Raw genomic sequence first — 20,072 nt, forward strand, 5'->3', positions numbered from 1 at the left:
CCTCTCAAGGGCCAGAATTACAGGTGTATACAGCCTTACATGCTGGCTTCTTTTGAGTCAACTTGACACAAGCTAGAGTCATCAGAGAGGAGGGAGTCAACTGAGAAAATGCCCCCATAAGACCGGGCTGTAGGCAAGCCTGTAGGGTATTTTCTTATCAGTGATCCATGTTGGTGGTGCCATCCCTGGACTAGTGGTCTGGGATTCAAGCTGGGCAAGCCATGAGGAGCAAGCCAGTAAGTAACACTCCTTCATGGCCTCTACATCAGTCTCTGCTTTGAGATTCCTGCCCTGTTTGAGTTCCTGCCCTGACTTCCTTCAGTGCCATATAGCTGTGGTTAAAAACAATGGAATATTATTTAACATCAACTTCTGTGGACATATTAAACTTGACCAATTTTATTAGATCTTAACAATTCAGTAAAAACCCTTTTGATAACTATATTAAAAGACAGAATACATATTCATAAAAACCCACTGCTGAACTCCTTGAAGCTATGACTAAGAGCATATGCATTATCATCTAATTTGCAAGCTGAAGTAGCCACTTGTTTTCCAGAGAATGATTTTGCTTAGGCAAAAAGCAGTGGACAAGGGCCTGGAGTGTAGGGAGAGGGTCAGTTTTCAAAACTGTCATGCAGGTGTGAAGATCTGACTGCAGATCCCCAGAACCCACATGAAGTGGGGCAGAGTAACCCGTGTCCAATCCCAGGGTGCCTACAGAAGGATGGGTAGTAGATACAGGCCTTCCCGGAAGCCTGCAGGCCAGCTAGCCTACGCCACAGTGATCAATGAGACACCGTGTTTCAAACAATGTTCAAGACAAAGATGAACAGCTCAGGCTACCCTCTGACCTCTGCACACCTGAACTACAGACAGTCACATGCACACTTCAACAAATGGACAAATAATGTTTGGCGAATATTTTCTCAGCCAAATGGGCTGCAAGGAAAACTAAACATCTCTATTACTGATGATAAAATCCAGATTTCACAACCCTTTCCATTCAATACTCTGCGCCTTTCTGAACTAGAACATTCCAGTTCCCTCAGATATTCTTCTTGCAGCTCTCCTCTCTTCTGGCTTCTTCTCGTGTGTACCTATGTGAGGGCCGATTCTCTACAGCTACTGAAACAGTGTACTGAATCACACCGGATGCAGAAACAGACCCAAATCTCCAGCTGTGTTCCATTAAGCCTCATGTTAAAGATACCTAGGAAAGTGTAACACAATGTCCTTCATAAAATTCTACTTTATTTTTGGAAGATATACTTAGTTTTTTTTATAAACATGCTATATGTGTTAAGGTATGATAGATTAATTTTGAGACGAATAAAGAAACATTTGAAAAAAAAAAACGAAGAAGCCTGGCAGTGGTGGTGCACGGCTTTAATCCCAGGACTTGGGAGGCAGAGGCAGAGGCAGGCAGATCTCTGTGAGTTTGAGGCCAGCCTGGTCTACAAGAGCTAGTTCCAGGACAGGCTCCAAAGTTATAGAAAAACCCTATCTTGAAAAACCAAATAAATAAATAAAATTTGAATGTTTCATTTTTCAGTTTGATGAAATATTGACAGACACAAGCTACATTAACAAAGGTGCTTTGGTATCCTCAGTTGTTGGAGTCTTGATACCAAAAAGGTTTCAGCCTCTCTAGTATGGTATAATTCTGGGGGCACAAACCCAGAAACCCCATTTAGTTACAATAATTTGGACCCCCTTTCCTTTAATAAGGTAATGATTAATTTAGAAAGAGCCTAGAGAATTCAAGGTAAGACTTTCTGACAGGGTGGAAGGTTGCTGCTGCCTCCCTTAGGAAGGACAAACACGTGTGGAACTCAATTGTTCTGGGAATTCCTCCTTGGGGTTTTAGGTATCACCTCGGGGTCCACAGGTCTCTCTGCCAGCAGCTTTTGCAGTTTCTGTATACCCATTAGCCTCACATTTAGCTGGCTACCACCGAAGTCCTTTCTTTGAGCTATCTTGCCCACTCTAGAATGCAGCCTTGCACGGAATGGCTCTCTGAGGCTCCCTCTGAGGCTGCCGGTGATAGATGCGAGATCTCACCCATCTCCTTGACTCTCTTCTGCTCTCAACAAAATGCCAGGTATCAACACATGTTTCCCACAGGATTGCTAAGTGACAGAGTAGAATGGAGACTTTGGATAGAAATGCTTCATTTATGCAATGCCTTCTCTCTACCTTACTGTTTCCTTTCTCTGAATGGCAGTTTTCTTGACGTATACACAAACCCAGGCTTCAGAGTTCAATGGATCACTGGCTTATCCCAATTTATCATTATGGAGGAATTACTTAACTTACTTGCACCGCAGTTTTGCATGTGGGTGTAACTAGACTGTTTTAACATAGAAGCATACAACAGATACTGGTATTATGCCCAATTTCCCCCCCTTTTCTGTGGGATACTTAAAGATAATGATCAAAGGTACATCAACCAAAAAGCAAAATACATAGCACCTATTAGCCAGTGGAAAGTTGGTCCTGCTTACGTCCAATTCCTTTTCCTCTCTACTCAGTGTATGGAGGGAGGAGTGGAAATTTGATATTAACTGAAATATGTGCTTTAAATTATTTTAACTAAACCACGTAATCTGATATAGCCAATTCAATTATTAAGTTATTTTTAGTATGGTTACTTTTGCCGTTTTTCGAAGATTTACATTTATTTTCTCTCATTGATATAAATGAGTATTTGTAGGCAAAACTAAGCTTTCCGTCTGTGATCTTTCTGCCTCAGCCTCCCAAGTGCTTGGGTTAGGCGTGTGCCACCACACCTGCTTCTCCTCAGATCTTGATCAATTGCCCGTCTTCTATCCTGTGTGGCTCTGCGTGCCTCCTGGCCTTGCTTTCTTTCCATGTCTCTCTACAGTGGTCATCATCCCTTCAGGGTTTTCCTGGCACCTGTAGGTCAGAATGGCTGAATTACTCAGGATTTTTCTGTTGTCCACAATGTTCTTTGATGTTCCCTGTAAACCCATAGCCGAGGACAGATCTCCAGGAATTAATCGAGAAGGCTCACGAAGGGAATGATGGATATAATAGGAAACTCTGCAAAGGTCGCTTTTTATCAGCTTTATTTGGTTTTAGCTGGACAGACCTGAGCCTAACTAACGAAGAAAGGGAAGCAGTGGACTGGAGGGGAGTGGGTGGCCGTTATGTGGGAATGACTCCTATCTTTGAAAACATGTTTTAATTCCTCCGTCTAGAAGTTGTGACTTATGAAACTTAATGTTCTTTTTAGAAAGTAATTTTACTTACTTGTTTAATGTGTATGGGTGTTTTGTTTCCATGCATGTCTGTGTACCGTGTGCATGCCTGGTATCTGCGGGAACCAAAAGAGGGCATCAGATCTCCTGAAACTGGAGGTACAGATGTGGATGCCAGGGATTGAACTTGGGTCCTCTGGGAGAGCAGACTGTGCTCTTAGCTGCTGAGTCATTCCTTCAGCCTTTGATTTAGGAATTTTAAATAACATTCTCAGGATCCCTCCCCCTCTAGTTTTTGTTGTTTTGTTTGAAACAGAGTCTTTCTTTGTAGCCTGTTGTGGCCTTGAACTTGCTGCCGTCCGTTATCATAGCCTTCCCAGCGCCAGAGTTACAGGTGTGAACCACCATGCCTGGCAAGCTGTTAGGATGCTTATGCTCACCTTGGGGGAAACTAAAGGCTACTCGGCCTTGACACTTTCATATTCTTGAAGAATACTCCGGCAAAAGAGTTTTCTGCTTCCTAGAGCCCCCTCACACTCCTCCAGACCCGAATAAACTTGTAAAATAGACTGCTTCCCTAAACTTAGCTCTCCAGGATGTCATCCAAGGCAGAGTGTAGGTCATGGCCACGATCAATCCATCTAGAAACTGACTACCGTCTAAATAAAGCATCCTTGAAGTTATAACTGAATAGGTTAGGTTAGTGAGCGCTCCCCCACCCCCACCAAGCTCCCGTGATTGAAGCCTTATGAGCATATATAGGGCGAGAAGATAAAGGGTTCCCTCCGGGGAGGGTGAAGAGGGACTCAGAACTAGAGTCAGAAGTGCGCCTATCTATCTGTCTAATTCATCCCACCTGAGTTAGAGAACTGTAGACATTTTAGACAGAAGACAGTCGGTGAACTAAGCATCTCTCGGAAGGTTCCCTGCAGGGAATGAGTCAGTGAGGCCTGTCAGGTGCAGGCTGCTTGTGGCTCCAGTCAAGAGAGGAAAAAGCCACAGGAGCGCCGTCCCTCTTGGAACAGGGAGTGCAAGCTTAGCTTAGCGTGATTCAGAGCTCTCCCCTGCTGGGCCAAAGCTAGACACCTGACTTGATCCACATTAGTCAAGGTGACATGTGGACACACATTTCCAGCAGTGAAGCTCACGGCTGGGAGCTAGATTTTTCAGTCCCATTGGGGAGGAAATGGCACCGACCTTCCAACATACAACCCCATTATGGTATTGTATAGTTTCTTCGACAAGAAATCCCACTTCTTGGAGGGAGGAAATGGAAGGGGAAATGACATAGCTATAGTATAGTTTCAAAAAAGTAAAACTTTCTTTTCGTTTTCTTTTTTTTTTTAAAGCTATGTGTCTTCTGTAGTCTTTAAAAAGAGCTACTGCTGGCATTGTTTGAGAACATTGAGATAGAATGCCTTTATTACTTGTATAGAATGCCTCTCGCACACAATGCTCTTTGAAATTCAAGAGCACTAACGCTAACTTAAACAGTAAAATAAAAATAGACTATATATATGTATGTATATATACATATATACACATACATACTATATATATATATATATATATATATATATATATATATATTTCCTCCTTCTCAGTTTTTTCATAGCTGGCCATTTTCTCAAACACCAAGATGTGACAAATGTCACTGCACTGACCTGTCTCTCCTCTTTCTAGCTGTACCCAGAGCGATGCTGCTGTTTATCAAGTCTCTGCAAGAAGCCGCGAGGGGATGATCTGCTGTTCGGCATCCGTTGAGGTCCAGTGTCTGCAGGACGCGCAAGTGTCTCCTGACCCAAGAGGTGCCAGGGATGTGGTGGGCAAACATGAAACAGAGAGACATGAAGGAGATGACATAAAGCACACAGACGAGAAATGGAGCCCTTGTACGGGAGAAGAAAGTGTGGGGGGTTGCATGTCAGCTGATTCCTCCCCCCACAAATCCAGCCACTCATGGTTGCCCCAGAGAGAGGCCATGTATGACTCTGGTGCTTCCAATTCTGAGAATCCTCTAGATGTTAAAGAGACAAGACAAAGGATAGAGCCGTACAATTCAAACAACACACAAGACAATTCCTTTCATTCAGATAACACTACTGAAAAACAGGATGTATGTCAGCACAGGACAGGGCATGCAACTGAGCTGGGGTTAACTGGTGGTGACCTAGGTAGCAAAGGGGCTAATGAGGAGGGTGTCACCCCTCGTCATCAAAACCCCAAAGCACAGAAGTACATCAGTTTTAGTCTCCCACTGCCGGAGGCCACCCTGTGTCCTTACCCAGGTGACAGCAACTCCATCACCGTGCAGCCCGGCCCACAGGTTTCCAGTGAAGACTCTGACAGTGACTATGAACTTTGCCCAGAGATAACCCTAACTTACACGGAGGAGTTTTCGGATGATGACCTGGAGTATCTGGAATGTTCCGATGTTATGACGGATTACTCTAACGCCGTTTGGCAAAGTAGCCTGCTGGGGACTGACCGAGTTTTTTTATTAGAAAGCGATGACGAAGAGATGGCATTGAATGAGTGTGGTCCGGGTGGGCGTGAGCATTTCCTCAGTGAAATGGGTTGTGGGCCTCGGGTGTCGGGTGACATGGGGCCTACGAATGCCACCACTGGCTTGTGTCCTTATCACTCACAACCCCAGGAAGTGGGGGTCAGGAGCAGCGGAGCCTCCAGGCATAGTCCCTTACCCCTGCATGCAGGAATGACTCTTACTCTGGGACCTCACCAGGATGGAACGGCTAAGATGACTGAACTGGGGAGGGCTCCACTCCCTACTGCTTCCGAGGCTGTTGGACATGATTGTCCAGGAATTCGGGGAGAAACCAGAGACAACCCTGAAGCGGGAGAGGAATTCTCCAGTGACAGTCTGCAGACCATGGATAAGGCAGAGACGGAGGCAGGAGTGAGGCCCTCGTCTGGGGGGTTAGAAAAGTCAGAAGTGAAGCAGGGTTTGAAAAGCCTGGCTGGGGAAAGAGCAGATGAAAAGCATCCAGGCAGCAGAAAGGCTGCCCAGAGACCCACCAGGGCGAGGCGGCCCGGAATGAAGGCAAATGCCAAGAAGCAGCTGCTGAAAGACAATTCTCCAAAAGACACGCTTGATCTGCTCCCCAAGGAACCGACTAGGCACCCCTTAACTGGGAACTATGGACAAGAGCCCACACACTCCGAGGCAGGAGCTGCTGGCTGGAATTCCCACTTCCATGCAGAACCGTGTATTCCACTTCCTGCAGAGCACGACGCCAAAACCCCTCGGCCACCAGCAGACCCACTTCCGAAGGAAGGGGACACAAGCTTGGGGAGAAGAGGGGAGCTGTTTAATCAAATATTTGAAGCAAGCCAGATAGCAGACCAGACTGACCATCTTCAGGTAAGACCTGCTTTGTTTTGTTTTGTTTTTAAACGGCGAGAGGACACGTTGTGTGTGTGTGTGTGTGTGTGGTGTGTGTGTGTGTGTGTGTGGTGTGTGTGTGTGTGTGTGGTGTGTGTGTGTGGTGTGTGTGTGGTGTGTGTGTATGTGTATGTGTGTGTGTGTGTGGTGTGTGTGTGTATGTATGTGTATGTGTGTGTGTATGTATGTGTATGTGTGTGTGTGTGTGGTGTGTGTGTATGTGTGTCTGTGTGGTGTGTGTGTATGTGTATGTGTGTGTGTGTGTGTGTGTGTGGTGTGTGTGTATGTGTATGTGTGTGTGTGTGTGTGTGTGTGTGGTGTTTGTCACTTCACACAATTCTTGTACTCTAATGTAAATCAAAATAAATATTCCAGTGCCGTCGGGGTAGTTGTGAATGGCGGCTGCTGTTTCGGCAGCTAGGAAGGAAATCTGGCTTTGACAGAAGGCCCAGATAAACCCTGAGCCGTCCTAATTATAGCGAAGGAGCGATAGGTTGAAGTGTACTAATGGGATTCTGGACAGCTGCGAAAGAAACCTGATATTTTGCCTACGGCATGCGTTTTACTAGGCAGTGCTCTGTCTTCCGAGAGTTTCTCAAGTACTTGTTCATGGTGTCGCCTTTAAAGGGAGGGGGATCCCATTCTTTCTGGCCATTTTTCAGGTACACTTTGAAAATGGTAGACTTCGGCTTTAGTCAGAACACATAATGCAAGTGGCAGCCTTTCGGTGGGACTGAAAAGCTTACAGGATCCACTTGCCACACTGGAGAAAGGAGGAAAAGCTGATCTTGTTGTGCGTGTGATGCAATGCTTTTGATTGGGCGTTTGCCTTATTTTTTGCTTTCCTTAGACCATAAAGTATAAAAGAGGCCAAGAAAATGCCAAGAAGAATGTGTATTGTCCCCTGATAATGATTTGGATATAATTTTTAGTTCTGATTTGAAAGAGACAGAATTATAGGAATAATTAATGCATAGAGAATGTTACGTTTCCTATACTTGTATTTTTAATTATGTAGTTTTATAATAGGTTTTGGGCTGATGATATGCTATGGACAAGATTTGGCTTTTGGAAACAAATGTCTTTAGGAATGTCTGTGTGTCCATATGTATGTTTGCACCCATGTATCTATTAAATTATCTATCATCTACATATCCATCTATCATAATTATTACTATTATTACCCTTTTACTATACTTCTTGTTATTCCCAAACTTGAAGAGACACTGATATTTCTTACTACCTGGGAATCTATATTAAAAATCTGGTATTATTTTTATAGAAGACTAAACACTCCAAAGAAATAATCCCTAATGCAAAGTAGCTGAACTCAATGAGAAGAAACAATAGACCCCAGGGCTCTGGATTCCTAAAGGTCCTGTCATAAAATAGCCAAAGTACAAATGTCCAGACCCGAACTCTAGAAGAACCAGTTGCTCTGTTCTGCTGGTGAAGTTGGCCAGATGGAGCCACCCTTTCTCCTTTCCGCTGGCAAACCAGCTTGGTCCATTGTGTTCCTTAAACATTCCATGGATCGGCTCACACACCACAGCCACAGGTCTATGCACATGACCGGTGCACGGAGGAACTTTGGCTAACTGCTAGTCTGAAGTGCCAGTGTTAACCTTTTAATGCCATTGAACACAGAATGTCCCTTTCTAGTTCAGCTAAGCACCTTTCTACAGTCGCTTGTGCAGTTAGAATGTGTTTCCCTAAAGAGGGCCTTTCCTCTTAATGGATGGAGGCAAGAGGAAGGTGGCAGTTGACCGTGTTGGCTTTAGACTCAGTCCTGTGAGAAGCAGGTTCTAGATCTGTTAACTGTGGCCAGGAGGGAAGGGACCCCTGCTTTCCTCAGTTTGTGCCCTAACTAGAATTGGAGATGTATGCGTCTGTGGCCAGCAAGCTGGTTTACTGAAAATGCAGCTAAATAAAATGCCCAGTCTTTGGGACCAAGCCTGGACCCATCTGTCAGAGTTAGTTGTGAATCCACGTCCGTCCCCCCTTGACTGATGTTGTACAGTGTTATTAGGTGATTAATGAAGACCCTGAACTTCCCTGTTCGGAAAAGTGACAGAAAAGTGGAATGTTTGGGCCAGTGGCATTTCTTCTCTTTAGATTAATGCCGGAGGATTTTTCCCTCTGGGTTTGGCATATGTAAAAATGCAGATTCTTTTAGCCCTGTGAAAAGTTTCTATTTAATTATGGGAGATATCTATATTTCTTACACTCTATAAATCATGGCCAACAGATAGCAAGTAGCTAATTATTATTGCAAATTCGACATAGAAATAGGGGAGTCACTGGGAATTCTATAAAACCTTGTATAATATGATCCAGGGAAAAATGACTTTTTCCATAACTAAGTTCAAGTGCATTTTAAATATTTATTCTCTGACTCCTGAGGTTTGGGCACCTAGGGATTTTTGAATGCTTTAAAATCCTGCCTTCGGATTCATATTTATAAGTTTTTCCATCCTCAAGACTAGTCTTACCCACTTACCTCGAGCTGTCTCTTTGCAGGAAGTGACTGGCAGCTTATCTTTTAGCATTCTGTCTTCATCTGAACATCATCAGGTTTAGCATTCTGAGGGATATTCCATGCCTCTAATCGCCTGTGTTATTATTCTGTAAGGGCCTCCTGCAGAATATCTCCTGTCTGACTCACGAGTCTCCAGGTGTCTTTATTTTCTGTCGTCTCCCGTCTCTTTAACAAAGCCAAGCCATCTTGTTAGGCATTGTCTTGAAATAGTTACTGACCCAGGCTAGGATTGGAAAGCCCCCAATTTCTCTACATTTATGGAAGATTCCAAAGCGCCTTCCAGTTTGGGAGTGGAAAACAGAGAAGGGTACCCCAGGCTAACTTGAATCCTCATCAAGGATCATACTGCCAACTCTTCATCTTGATTTTGAGCTCATGTTCTTGATCCCAGGCCTGAAACTCTGCCCATCTTAAGTTTCTTTCCACAGCCACGCTGGAGTAAGCTCACCCACACCTTGAGTTCACAAGGCCTGTGTCTGCCTCACTTCACCCCAGAGAGCTTCGTGTGTCTTTTTGCAATTCTAAGACTACAAGTGGACAGTACGAGTGTGCAGTCTCGGGTCCTGGGAGTGAAGATCAGGCTGACGAGGAATTAGCACTAATCAGAGAAAGCGAGGCAACTCTTTGGTGGAGCAGAATTTGTTTGGTGTGTGTTGTATCAAGTGCTAGAGTCGTGGCTGCCACATCATAGGCACCCAGTCACCGAGAGAATACGTAACCCCACAGTAGGAGGTTAACTACCTGGTTAGGCAGGATTCCAGCGATTATTGATTATGTCACAGTCTTTACTGTCCTGAGCACAGTCCGTCATTATCTCCACCTGTCAGATGCTGCTGGCCACCTCCCACAGACAAGATGCCCGTCCATCCGCTCTTCTAGTCCTGGGAATGGTTTGGTTTATTCTAAAGTCTAGCTATATAAACTGTGGGTCGTGACCCCGTAGTGAATGTGGGGGTCAGGAAAAGTTTAGCAATGGCTAAAGGTTTCTGATCATGCAACAACCAAAAGTTAATTCCAAATCAAGCACATTAGTTGCATTATATACATTAATATAATTACATGTGTAATATGTGCACAATAGAATTACATTATATACATTAATACACCCTGATTCAGGGGTGTTCCTGACTGTAGTGGCCCATGTCACATTGTGGGATGTCACTGCAGTTGAATTTCATTCAAAGAATCCATGGGGGACTGTGGAGATGGCCCAACCAGAAAAGTACTTCCTGCACAACCATGAGGACCAGAGTTTGACCCCCAGCACCTGTAGAGGCTGGGGTTCCTGGGGAGGCAGAGACAGAAAGGTCCTTGACGCTTGCTGGCCAACTAGTACAACTGAAGCGACAAGCTCTAGGTCCAATGAGAGACTTTCTCAAAAAAATTATACTAACCTATAGGGCTGGAAAGATGAGTCAAGAGCATAGGTCCTCTTGCAGAGGAGATGAGCTCAAAGTGCGTCACAGCTGCTGCGGATCCTGTGCCTTCCGCCTCAGCAGGAAACTGCACTCATGCATATACTCCACCCTCGTCACACACGCACGCGCACGCACGCACGCACACACACACATGCGCACACACACACGGAATTTAAAAATAATTAAAATAAATCTTAGAAACATTAAAGCAGAGAGTGACTGAGGAAGATACCCAATGTCAGCCTCTGGCCTCCACACGTGAGCATGCGTGCTCCCCACCGTATGAACACACGTGCACATACAGATCCTTAAATAAATTTTAGCTTGGAGTTAGGACAGAATATACAACTTTTTTTTTCCAGAAAGAGCCCTAAAAATAATTTTGCCACCTTGTACTACATATTTATGCAACGCGGAGGTCTCATTATTGACAAGTATAAAAATCAAAATATCTATTAACTCTGAAAATCATTAAAGATACTACCTTTCTACCTTGTGGAATCAAGTACTCAACCAAGATTTCATTCTTTAGGTAAAATTAAGCAGGCATAGCTATCTCGTTAGTATGAAAATTTACTTTTATCTTTAATAAGTGGTAACATTGCTTATGTGTCAAAGAATTGATGTGAAATATTATATTATCAGTAACTAGTATCCATAAATGCTTGATTTGTGTACTTGTTTTATGTGCCTGTGTGTATACCCTGGGATCATATACAGTCTCTTGGGCTGAAAGGAGTTTTGGGAGTGCAAAAAGCTTGAGCAGCCCGGTTCTGGAGCACCACACCTCACACCTGGATTCCCCTGTGCACACTAGTGGTTGGTGTGCAGTTTTGGCTTTTAGTGTCTTGGTGGACACATTCCTTGGAACAGTGGGCCTCTAATTCCCGGTAGAAAGGATTCATCCTGGAGGGGACGTGGCTACAGGTATCCCTCAAGCAGGGAAGAGGCCAATCTGTGTCCTGGGGGGGGGGGTGGTCTCATGCCAGGTGGAGGAGTTGTAATCCCTGGAGGTGGGGTTCCTCCGCTAACACGTGGGGTGAGGTTTCCTGTCCTGGTGGGGCTACTGGGTCGATGTTCCAGCAATGCTAGCAGTGACTGCAACCACAGCAGCTGCTCCAACGCCTCTTCTCTGTGGAGTCAAGACTTAATGGGATGGACCTCCAGCTCCTCAGTAGGATTCCGGGGAATAGGTACACCATCTGGTACCTATCAACCCCCTTCCCAGCCTCCAGAACTGCTGTGATAACGCCCAGGCAATATCGGTATTGTCAGGAGGCGGGCCCTCGACACTCATGGGTATCAAGTTCTCTCCATGCTGCAACACTCCTCCCAAACCTAGTTCCCATCCTGGCAGGAGGGAGCTTCAGCAGCTACAGAGGATCAAAGGGACATGCTTGTAAGGTGCTGGGGAAGATCTTGTGGGACACATCTCATCCTATAGTCAACATGCAGCATTATGCCCCTCTTTCCCACAGCCATCATTGCTGGTCCTAAATGCTTAGTGTGTGTGGGGGGGCTGTAAATAAAAGGGCAATGTGGGTTCTCTTGGGAATAACGCAAGCTTGGCAAAGACTTCACAGACAATGGATAGGACCTGTTTGCCTAGAAATCTACAGCCTTGATGATCCTATATGGCTTTAACCTTAAGCCTCTTGTGCCTCAACAAGAGCAACTGACTCAGTTCTGTCAGGAAATCAACCACGGGAGCTTGCTCCTGCTGAGAACGCAGTGGGAAGAGGTGTCGCTCCTGGCTGCTCACGGAGGCTGTCCTCTCTTGCTTTCCCCATCACTAACCACCCTTTTCGTCATGCTTGGTACGGTTGCTCCCTACCTCTTATCTGCCTTTCTGCTATCTGTGGTTTCAGAAAGAGATCATTCATAAGAGTTAACTTGTAAGGCATTCTGAGCAGTGTAATAACATCTTGTGTTATCTAGTTTGGCCCCAGGTAGCATATAAACCCCTCCTCTGTGCAGAGAACCACACTGCATGTGTATTCACCCTGTCAGTCCTTTAGGAGCAGTCTTGACTGCTGTGGTATCACAGCGCTTGTTCAGGCACCTTATCCAATAATGGCCCTTGAAGTATAGGAAGAGTAATGTTGCACCTCGGAAAAGTCAGACAGAGGCCACTAAGTGCTTCCTTCATGTAGGAAGGAGGAAGTTTCCAATGTAATAAGGAAAGAGAAGGAAACAGCATGCTGAGATACCTAAGATCTACGGTAACAGCAGAAGCCCTGCTCACAGGTGCAGGAAGAATAAGACATTTTGCTCATTGTGCTGTTGTGCTCCAGACTTCAAAGTCACAGCCTTGGTCCATGGTGTAACAGAAAAGGCCCTGAAGGGTAGGGTTGGGTGCCGTCCACAGTTGCAGACATCACCAGAGGTCCAAGAATGTGTCTCCCATGAGCAAAGGGGGTACTACCGGACAGAGTGTGGGCTTGAGCCTTGGATTTGTTCCCCATCCTACTACTTTCTGACACTGAGGAAAATCATATTAAACCTTCTCGGCTTCTCACCTGGAAAGCAAACAGTGATAATGTCACTGCTAAAGTGTCATAAGGGGTCCGGAGAGACGGCTCAGCAGTTGACAGCACTTGCTGCCCTTGCGGTGGAACAAGGTTGCATTACCAGGACTCATATCAGGTGGTTCACAACCTCCTAGCTCTGGGAATCCAATACCCTTTTCTGGCCTCTTCAGGCTCCAGGTACACATGTTTTATATATATATATATATATACTCAGACATATAAAATAATAAAAATAAAGAATTTTTTAAAAAAATATTTGCATAGCACTATAAGTTTGAGACCAGCTTGGTCTACATGGCAAGTTCCAGCCAAGGTTTCAGGTTTGACACCATGTCTCAAACAAACAAACAACAACAAAAATATCTGAAGGATTCAAGATTACATGTAAAGTGCCGAACACATTTAATAACTAATGATATTACCACTTTTATTTTATGATTTTTCTCCTCTTTTGCTCTTGTTATTAGATTTTGGCAATGCTAAGGATTGAATCTCATGGTTTGCATGCCTTCAACAAGTACTCTATCCCCATTCAGAATTCATGCCTTACTAAAGACTTTTTTTTAAGATAACTGTATATTCACATTTAAAAAAATGACTCAGACTTCCTTGCTCATCTTCTCCCTCCTTCCGCTCCTCATTGGGACCTTGGGAGCTCAGTCCAGTGCTCCAGTGTGGGTCTCTGTCTCTATCTCCATCCATCACCAGATGAAGGTTCTATGGTGATATGCAAGATATTCGTCAGTAGTGCTATAGGATAGGGTCATTTCAGGTTCCCTATCCTCAGCTGCCCAGGGGACTAACTGGGAACATCACCATGGGCTCCTGGGAGCCACTCTAGGGGATGCACCCACCCACTGAGACAATGGGGCTGATCTATTGGGAGCTCACCAAGGCCAGCTGGACTGTGACTGAAAAAGCCTGGGATAAAACCGGACTCTCTGAACATGGCGAACAATGAGGGCTGATGAGAAGCCAAGGACAATGGCACGGGGTTTTGATCCTACTTCATGTTCTGGCTTTGTGGGAGCCTAGCCAGTTTGGATGTTCACCTTCCTAGACATGGACAGAGGGGGGAGGACCTTGGACTTTCCACAGGGCAGGGAACCCTGACTGCTCTATGGACTGGAGAGGGAGGGGGAGAGGAGTTTGGGGGAGGGGAGAAGGATGGGAGGAGGGGGAGGAAAATGGGAGGCTGGGAGGAGGTGGATACTTTTTTTTCCTTTTCTCAATAAAAAAAAAAATGACGCAGAATAGCTCCATCAAAGAGATCTCCTGTGTCTCCTTGAACTGTTCACTGAACCCATACCCCTCCTGCCCTTTTCTTCTCTATCCCAGGTGACTGCTGATCTGCCCTTCAACCCTAAAATCCTATAGAAACTGAATTAGAAAGTATGTAACCTCTGGGGAATTTCCCCCCTTAGCACAATCCCCAGTTATTCATCCAGGTTGTGTGCGCTGGAAGTTCAAGCCTTTTCTTGCTAAGCAGTCTTATGTGAGGCTTGTGCATCCTGGAGTTTGTTTAGTGACTTACGGACTAAAGAACATTTGAGTCAATTTCTGTTTTGTTGTCATGGATAAAACATTTGTTGTTAAGTTCTTACTTCTCTGAGTCCAGAGCCGGGTGCCCTGGTTTCATTCCTGCTGCTGTATAAAATACCTCAAAAGAAAAAAAAAAAGCAATTTAAGGGAGAAAGGATTTGTTCAGTTCACATTTCCAGGTCCCAGGGAAGTCAGACTTGGGGCAGCTAGTCACATCACACCCACAGGCAAGAGCAAATGAACACGCGCAGCTCGCTGGCCTGCTTCCGCTCTTCTCCATTTCTCCACTATACAGTTCAGCGCCCCTTGCCTAAGGAATGGTGCTGCCCACGGTGGGCTGGGCTGGGAGGATGGAAAGTTCCAAGCCAACTTGGGCTGGCTACAGAGTAAAGTCAAGGATGGCCTGATTATATCAAAACCCTATCTCAGAAAGTTCCAACAAAATCTCCAAAACAAAATGGTGATAGAACAATGATAGAGCATGATAGGTCATGACCCCTTGGGGGGGGGGGGGTTGTCAAATGACCCTTTCACAGGAGTTGCCTAAGACCAGCAGAAAACACAGATATTTACAGTACAATTCATAACAGTAGCCTAGTACAGTTATGAAGTAATAACGAAAGTAATCTATGATCGGAGGTCAGCACAACATGAAGAGCTGTATTAAAGGGTCGCAGCATTAGGAAGGTAGGGACTACTGTGACAGAGGCAGAGGGACAAAGACCTTGAAGTCTGTATAGCGCAGTTCCTACAAAGTATTGAATTTCTGTCCCCTAAAGTTGCCAGTTGCTGTCTTCACCTCCTGGTCCCCAGTTGTATTATAATGTGGCAGCTTGTCTTCTGGGCTGAGTAAATTTAAAATCCTGGAAGTATGACTGAAACTTGGGGTTCACATGCGTCCGGCACATGTGCTTGGGAGGTGGTACAAGAATGCGCATATCAGAGTTTCCAACCTGTGTTGACTGACCTGTCACAGGCAGGGTGTGTCGGTTTCACAACAGCAGTTAAAACAGTGGCTGCAGAGGACTGAGAAGCCAGCTCCCGGGTGACAATGGCAGGAAGGGCAGAGGCTACCCAGGCTCGTCTTTCTCCTAGGGCGTGTGGCAGTTGAGCCTCCTGTCAACACCATCCTAAGGCAGGGAGGGACTCAAACATTTGTTTTGTTTTAAATCACAAAACCAGCTACACCATGTCTTCCAAACACCAGTAGCTGTCCTGGATGGGCAAGATCCTGTTCAGGCTCCCTGTAGTCGCTGTTCTCGGTGTCAACAACCAAATGAAATTAGTACTTGCTGCCTCAATCTTTCTGGGTGGTCTGTGGGTCATCTGGTTCTAAGTTCAAGTTTTCCAAGCCTCATGGTTATCCTGGTGAATCAGATTTGCTTTTATTTTATTTATTTACTTTTTAAATTTAAAAATAATCTTTTTTCTTTTTCTTTTCTTTCTTTCTTTTTTGTTGTTTTGTTTTGTTTTGAGACAAGGTTTCTCTGTATCTTTGGAGCCTGTCCTGGAACTCACTCTGTAGACCAGGCTGGCCTCAAACTCACAGAGATCTCCCTGCCTCTGCCTCCTGAGTGCTGGGATTAAAGATGTACACCACCTCTGCCTTACTTTTCATTTTGCATACCAATCCCAGTTCCCCTTCCCTCCCCTCCTCCTGCTCCCCACACCACATCCACTCCTCAGAGAGGGTAAGCCTTCGCAGGGGGAGTCAACAAAGTCTGGCACATCAAGTTGAGGCAGGACCAAGGCCTCCTCCCTGTATCTAGGCTGTACAAGGAACCCCCCCCCCCTCCATAGGAAATGGGCTCCAAAAAGCCAGTTCAGATTTGCCTTTAAACTCCATCCTCTGTGAGCACCAAGGTTCCAGAGCGCAACATCTTTCCTAGACTAGAAAGCTCTTAAGCGGCCTGGGATGAAGGGCAGTGGTAGAGTGCTTGCCTAACCCCCAGGATGGGGATAAAAGTGAATGAGTAAATGAATGAATGAATGAATGAATGAGCAAATATCTGAAGGCGTTTTCCTCAGTTCCTTTTGAATCTCCTGAGATTTGCCTCCTGTGTTCTGTCTACCACCAGAGGTCCACAGCCCTCAGGACTGCAGTGAGGCTCGGACATTGAGAGTTTTTACAGCTCTCAGCTGATTCTTTAACGTCCATGGTGCAGGAGCCGAGGTGTGCTACAGAACCCTGTGTGGTGACTTTTGAAGTTGTACCTCGGAGATTCTGATGTCAGTGTGGCTATCCCTGTGGTGGGGATTGGGCATGATGCCCTTATAGAAGCTCAGCTAGCTTAACACACAACCCAGAAAGAGAGTCTTGAGGCACACATGGAATGAGATGCAGACCCTGGGGGCTTCAACTTGAACCCTGCTGAGCAGAGGTATAGAGACCTGAAGAATAGTTATACTCACCTTAAAACTTTCCAAAATTTTAGCTATGGAACAAAGCATTAGATGAGTTAGTACTACTTTTCTAATGGTAGTCATGGGATTGTTCACCTAAGTATGTCCAGCCTATGGTCCATGAGACACATGCATCGTGGGATAGCTATAAATGGGGCCCCAAACAAAACTGTAAGCTAACTTAAAATGTTATGAGATATTTTTTGTGTCTGTGTGATTTTTTTTTAGAGTTCAATTGTGCAGTTGTTGAGTATGAGCATTGTAGATAATAATGTTGGATCTCAATGTCAGAAGGTTAGACAAGTCTGGGGCTAAAATGTTTCTGCTTTCCTGGGCTCTACCTCACATCCGGCAAAATTTCACACTTGACATACGAGAACAGGGAAGTAAATTCCTTGTGGGTTATTTGGAAAATAGATCATTCTAAAATCTGAGATCACTGGTTGGCTATCTGTGATAGCATAATGATGGGATGACGTGGACTGCAAATCCTCACTACCTTTTAGTTGGGGCAGACAGAAGTCAGGAGCAGATCTCAGAGCCCGCTTACTACACACACACTCTTAGATACCAGGCCAGCTGCCGACAATCCAGACCCTGGAACAAATTTCTCGACAGGGCCCAGCTATTATAGCAAAAGCTGGTAAATGTCATCTCTACTTTCTGCTTGAGGTTCTATTCTGTAATTTATTCCAGCAACTCCCATTTAGTGCAGCTACTCCCTCTGCCTCGCAAGGTATTGCAAAGGAACCGACATCATGCTGTTGACATAGCTCAAAGCTGGTATTCCCCCACACCAGTTCATTACAGAAACATTCCAAAACTCTGACAAAGCGACATCTCCAGGGACCTAAGGAGAGTAAACGTCAAGTTTGCTCTGAGTCTAGGAGGCCATTTTGAAAAGTGAAGGCCGGGGTCATTTATATGGAGACACAGGCATCTGAGTCCCACACCAAATCTGCCTTTTTAGTAAGTTCCCAGAGTGACTCTTGAGGGTAGTTCAGTTTGAAGCTGTGTGCTTAACTAGGCAAATCCAGAGAGACTACTGCAGTCTGGGTTATTTCTGTAAAAATTCGCCCAGTGTGGAAACAATGGGAAGACTGGGACTCAAAAAGCTTAATCCTCCACCCTCCGAGGAACAAGAGCCCCTCCTCCCTTACGACCGCAACTTTTCTCCCCTTCCGAGCTTTAAGCGAGGCCTGTGCTTCACCTGTCCGTACAACTGAAATAAACACAGACCCTGGTTTACTGTAACTAATCCAGAACAGGTGTGTCATTTGCAGCTGAGTTTTATTTTGAGGAGTACAGCAACAGGGATTTGGATGACAGCAGGAGAGCTAGCAAGAGGAGGGTCATTGAACTTTCAGGGTCTCTTTAACTCACCCCTCACCAATACTTGTGGTTGGATGGTATGAGGAAGGTCATTGGGCTTTCAGGGTCCCTGTAACCCATCCTGCACTACTGCCTTTGGCTGGAGCTAGAAGCCATAATCAGGTTTTATTGGCTTGTTTGGGTGTTTCTGTGACTGAAGATGAGCTTGCATCTCTGAAACAAGATGGGGAAAAGGACATTGAAGTAACCAATCACAGACTGACTGAAATAACTGTGGTCATCAAGGTAGTGCAGCCACCAAAACATAAGTAGATGAGTCAGTATGAATAAAGGGTCAAATACTGCATTGAAAATGGGTTTACAATAACACAGCCTTTCACATTTTAGGGAATATTAGCACATGCAATGCTGATAAATAGGCATGAAAGAAAATATTGATGCCTCCCAATGGTCCCTAGGGAGTTTCTAATGGGTCTCTTGGTTAAACAATAAAAAATCCTATAAACCAATAAGGAAAACATTAGAAACTATTCTTTTTTTTCTTTTTAGTTTTTCTGTGTAACAGTCCTGGTTGTCCTGGGACTAGATCTGTAAATCACACGCACAGAGACAGAGAGAGAGAGAGAGAGAGAGAGAGAGAGAGAGAGAGAGAGACACACACACAGACACATAGAGAGACACAGAGAGATAAATATACTTTTTTAAAATCTCAAAGGATGATAGCATCAAGTTGAGATTATGGGGATGTGGCTATATTTGCTAACAGGTGCATAGTTTGGCAGTTTTGTTTTGATTTTTTTAAGGGTAAGAGAACTGCTGGCCATGATGAGGCAGTTTCTCTTCCCAGTATTTACTCTTACGCAAGCCTTCACGCTCACCCGCAGACTCTGTAACATATGGCTGCTATGAAATTCGTCGTGTGTATCGGAACTTTTGATCCTGTGACGCGATGACGTCATGTACAAAGTTCATGGTCAAAAACTGCGATCTAGTTGCAAAACAAAGAATTGATCACAGAAAGTCTCATACTGTTTCAAGCATGCTTATGATTTAGTGTCTGGCCCCATTCGTCACTGTCTTCAGCTTCATGCGGTCACATGTGTGGGCCACAGGTTGACCATACCTGAAAGGCCATGTTGAGAGAATGTCTAGACAGACTACATAGCCTGTTCAAACAATGGCCACATCACAATTTAACAAGGCCTATTACAAAGTTATACATACCACACGGTCCAGTTTGTGTCCCAAAGCCAGTCTGTCATAGTATATATTATATCAAATGATAGCAAATGCTGGGGCGGGGGGAGAGGCAAGAAACCCCTAGACGCTTCTGGTAGAAATATAAACTGCTATAGTCACTCGGGAAATCAATGTGGTTCTTTAAAAACCCAAAACCAGAACTCCATCTGGTCTAGCTATATCATTCCTGGATATAAACCCAAAGAACCCTCAGCTGGCCCTGCACACAGACCCTTGCCTGTATGTGTGTATTGCCAAACTCTTCACACTAGCTAAGAAACGGAGCTGACCTGGATGTTCATCAAAAGCTGCTTGGGAAAAGAAAGTGTGTATATACGTGATGGAATTCCTGTTTATGTAAAATGAGATCATGATATCTGTAGGAAAGTGGATGGGACTGGAAGTCAGTAAGCAAGATAAGCCGGACTCAGGGAGACAAAT

At 44.9% G+C, this 20,072-nt stretch overlaps 1 protein-coding gene across 1 annotated transcript in view; it reads left to right on the plus strand.

The window, feature by feature from the left end:
- Positions 1–20,072, plus strand: part of Alpk2 (alpha kinase 2) — a 112,633-nt gene that overhangs the window by 28,143 nt on the left and 64,418 nt on the right. The window contains exon 4 of the mRNA XM_041639119.1: positions 4,908–6,606. Coding sequence (XP_041495053.1) covers positions 4,908–6,606 — 1,699 coding nt within the window. The remainder of the gene's footprint in view (positions 1–4,907; positions 6,607–20,072) is intronic.

Source organism: Microtus oregoni, unplaced genomic scaffold, assembly GCF_018167655.1.
Source record: "Microtus oregoni isolate MIOR12 unplaced genomic scaffold, Mior012 000057F_ref0000458, whole genome shotgun sequence".
Lineage (NCBI taxonomy): Eukaryota > Metazoa > Chordata > Mammalia > Rodentia > Cricetidae > Microtus > Microtus oregoni.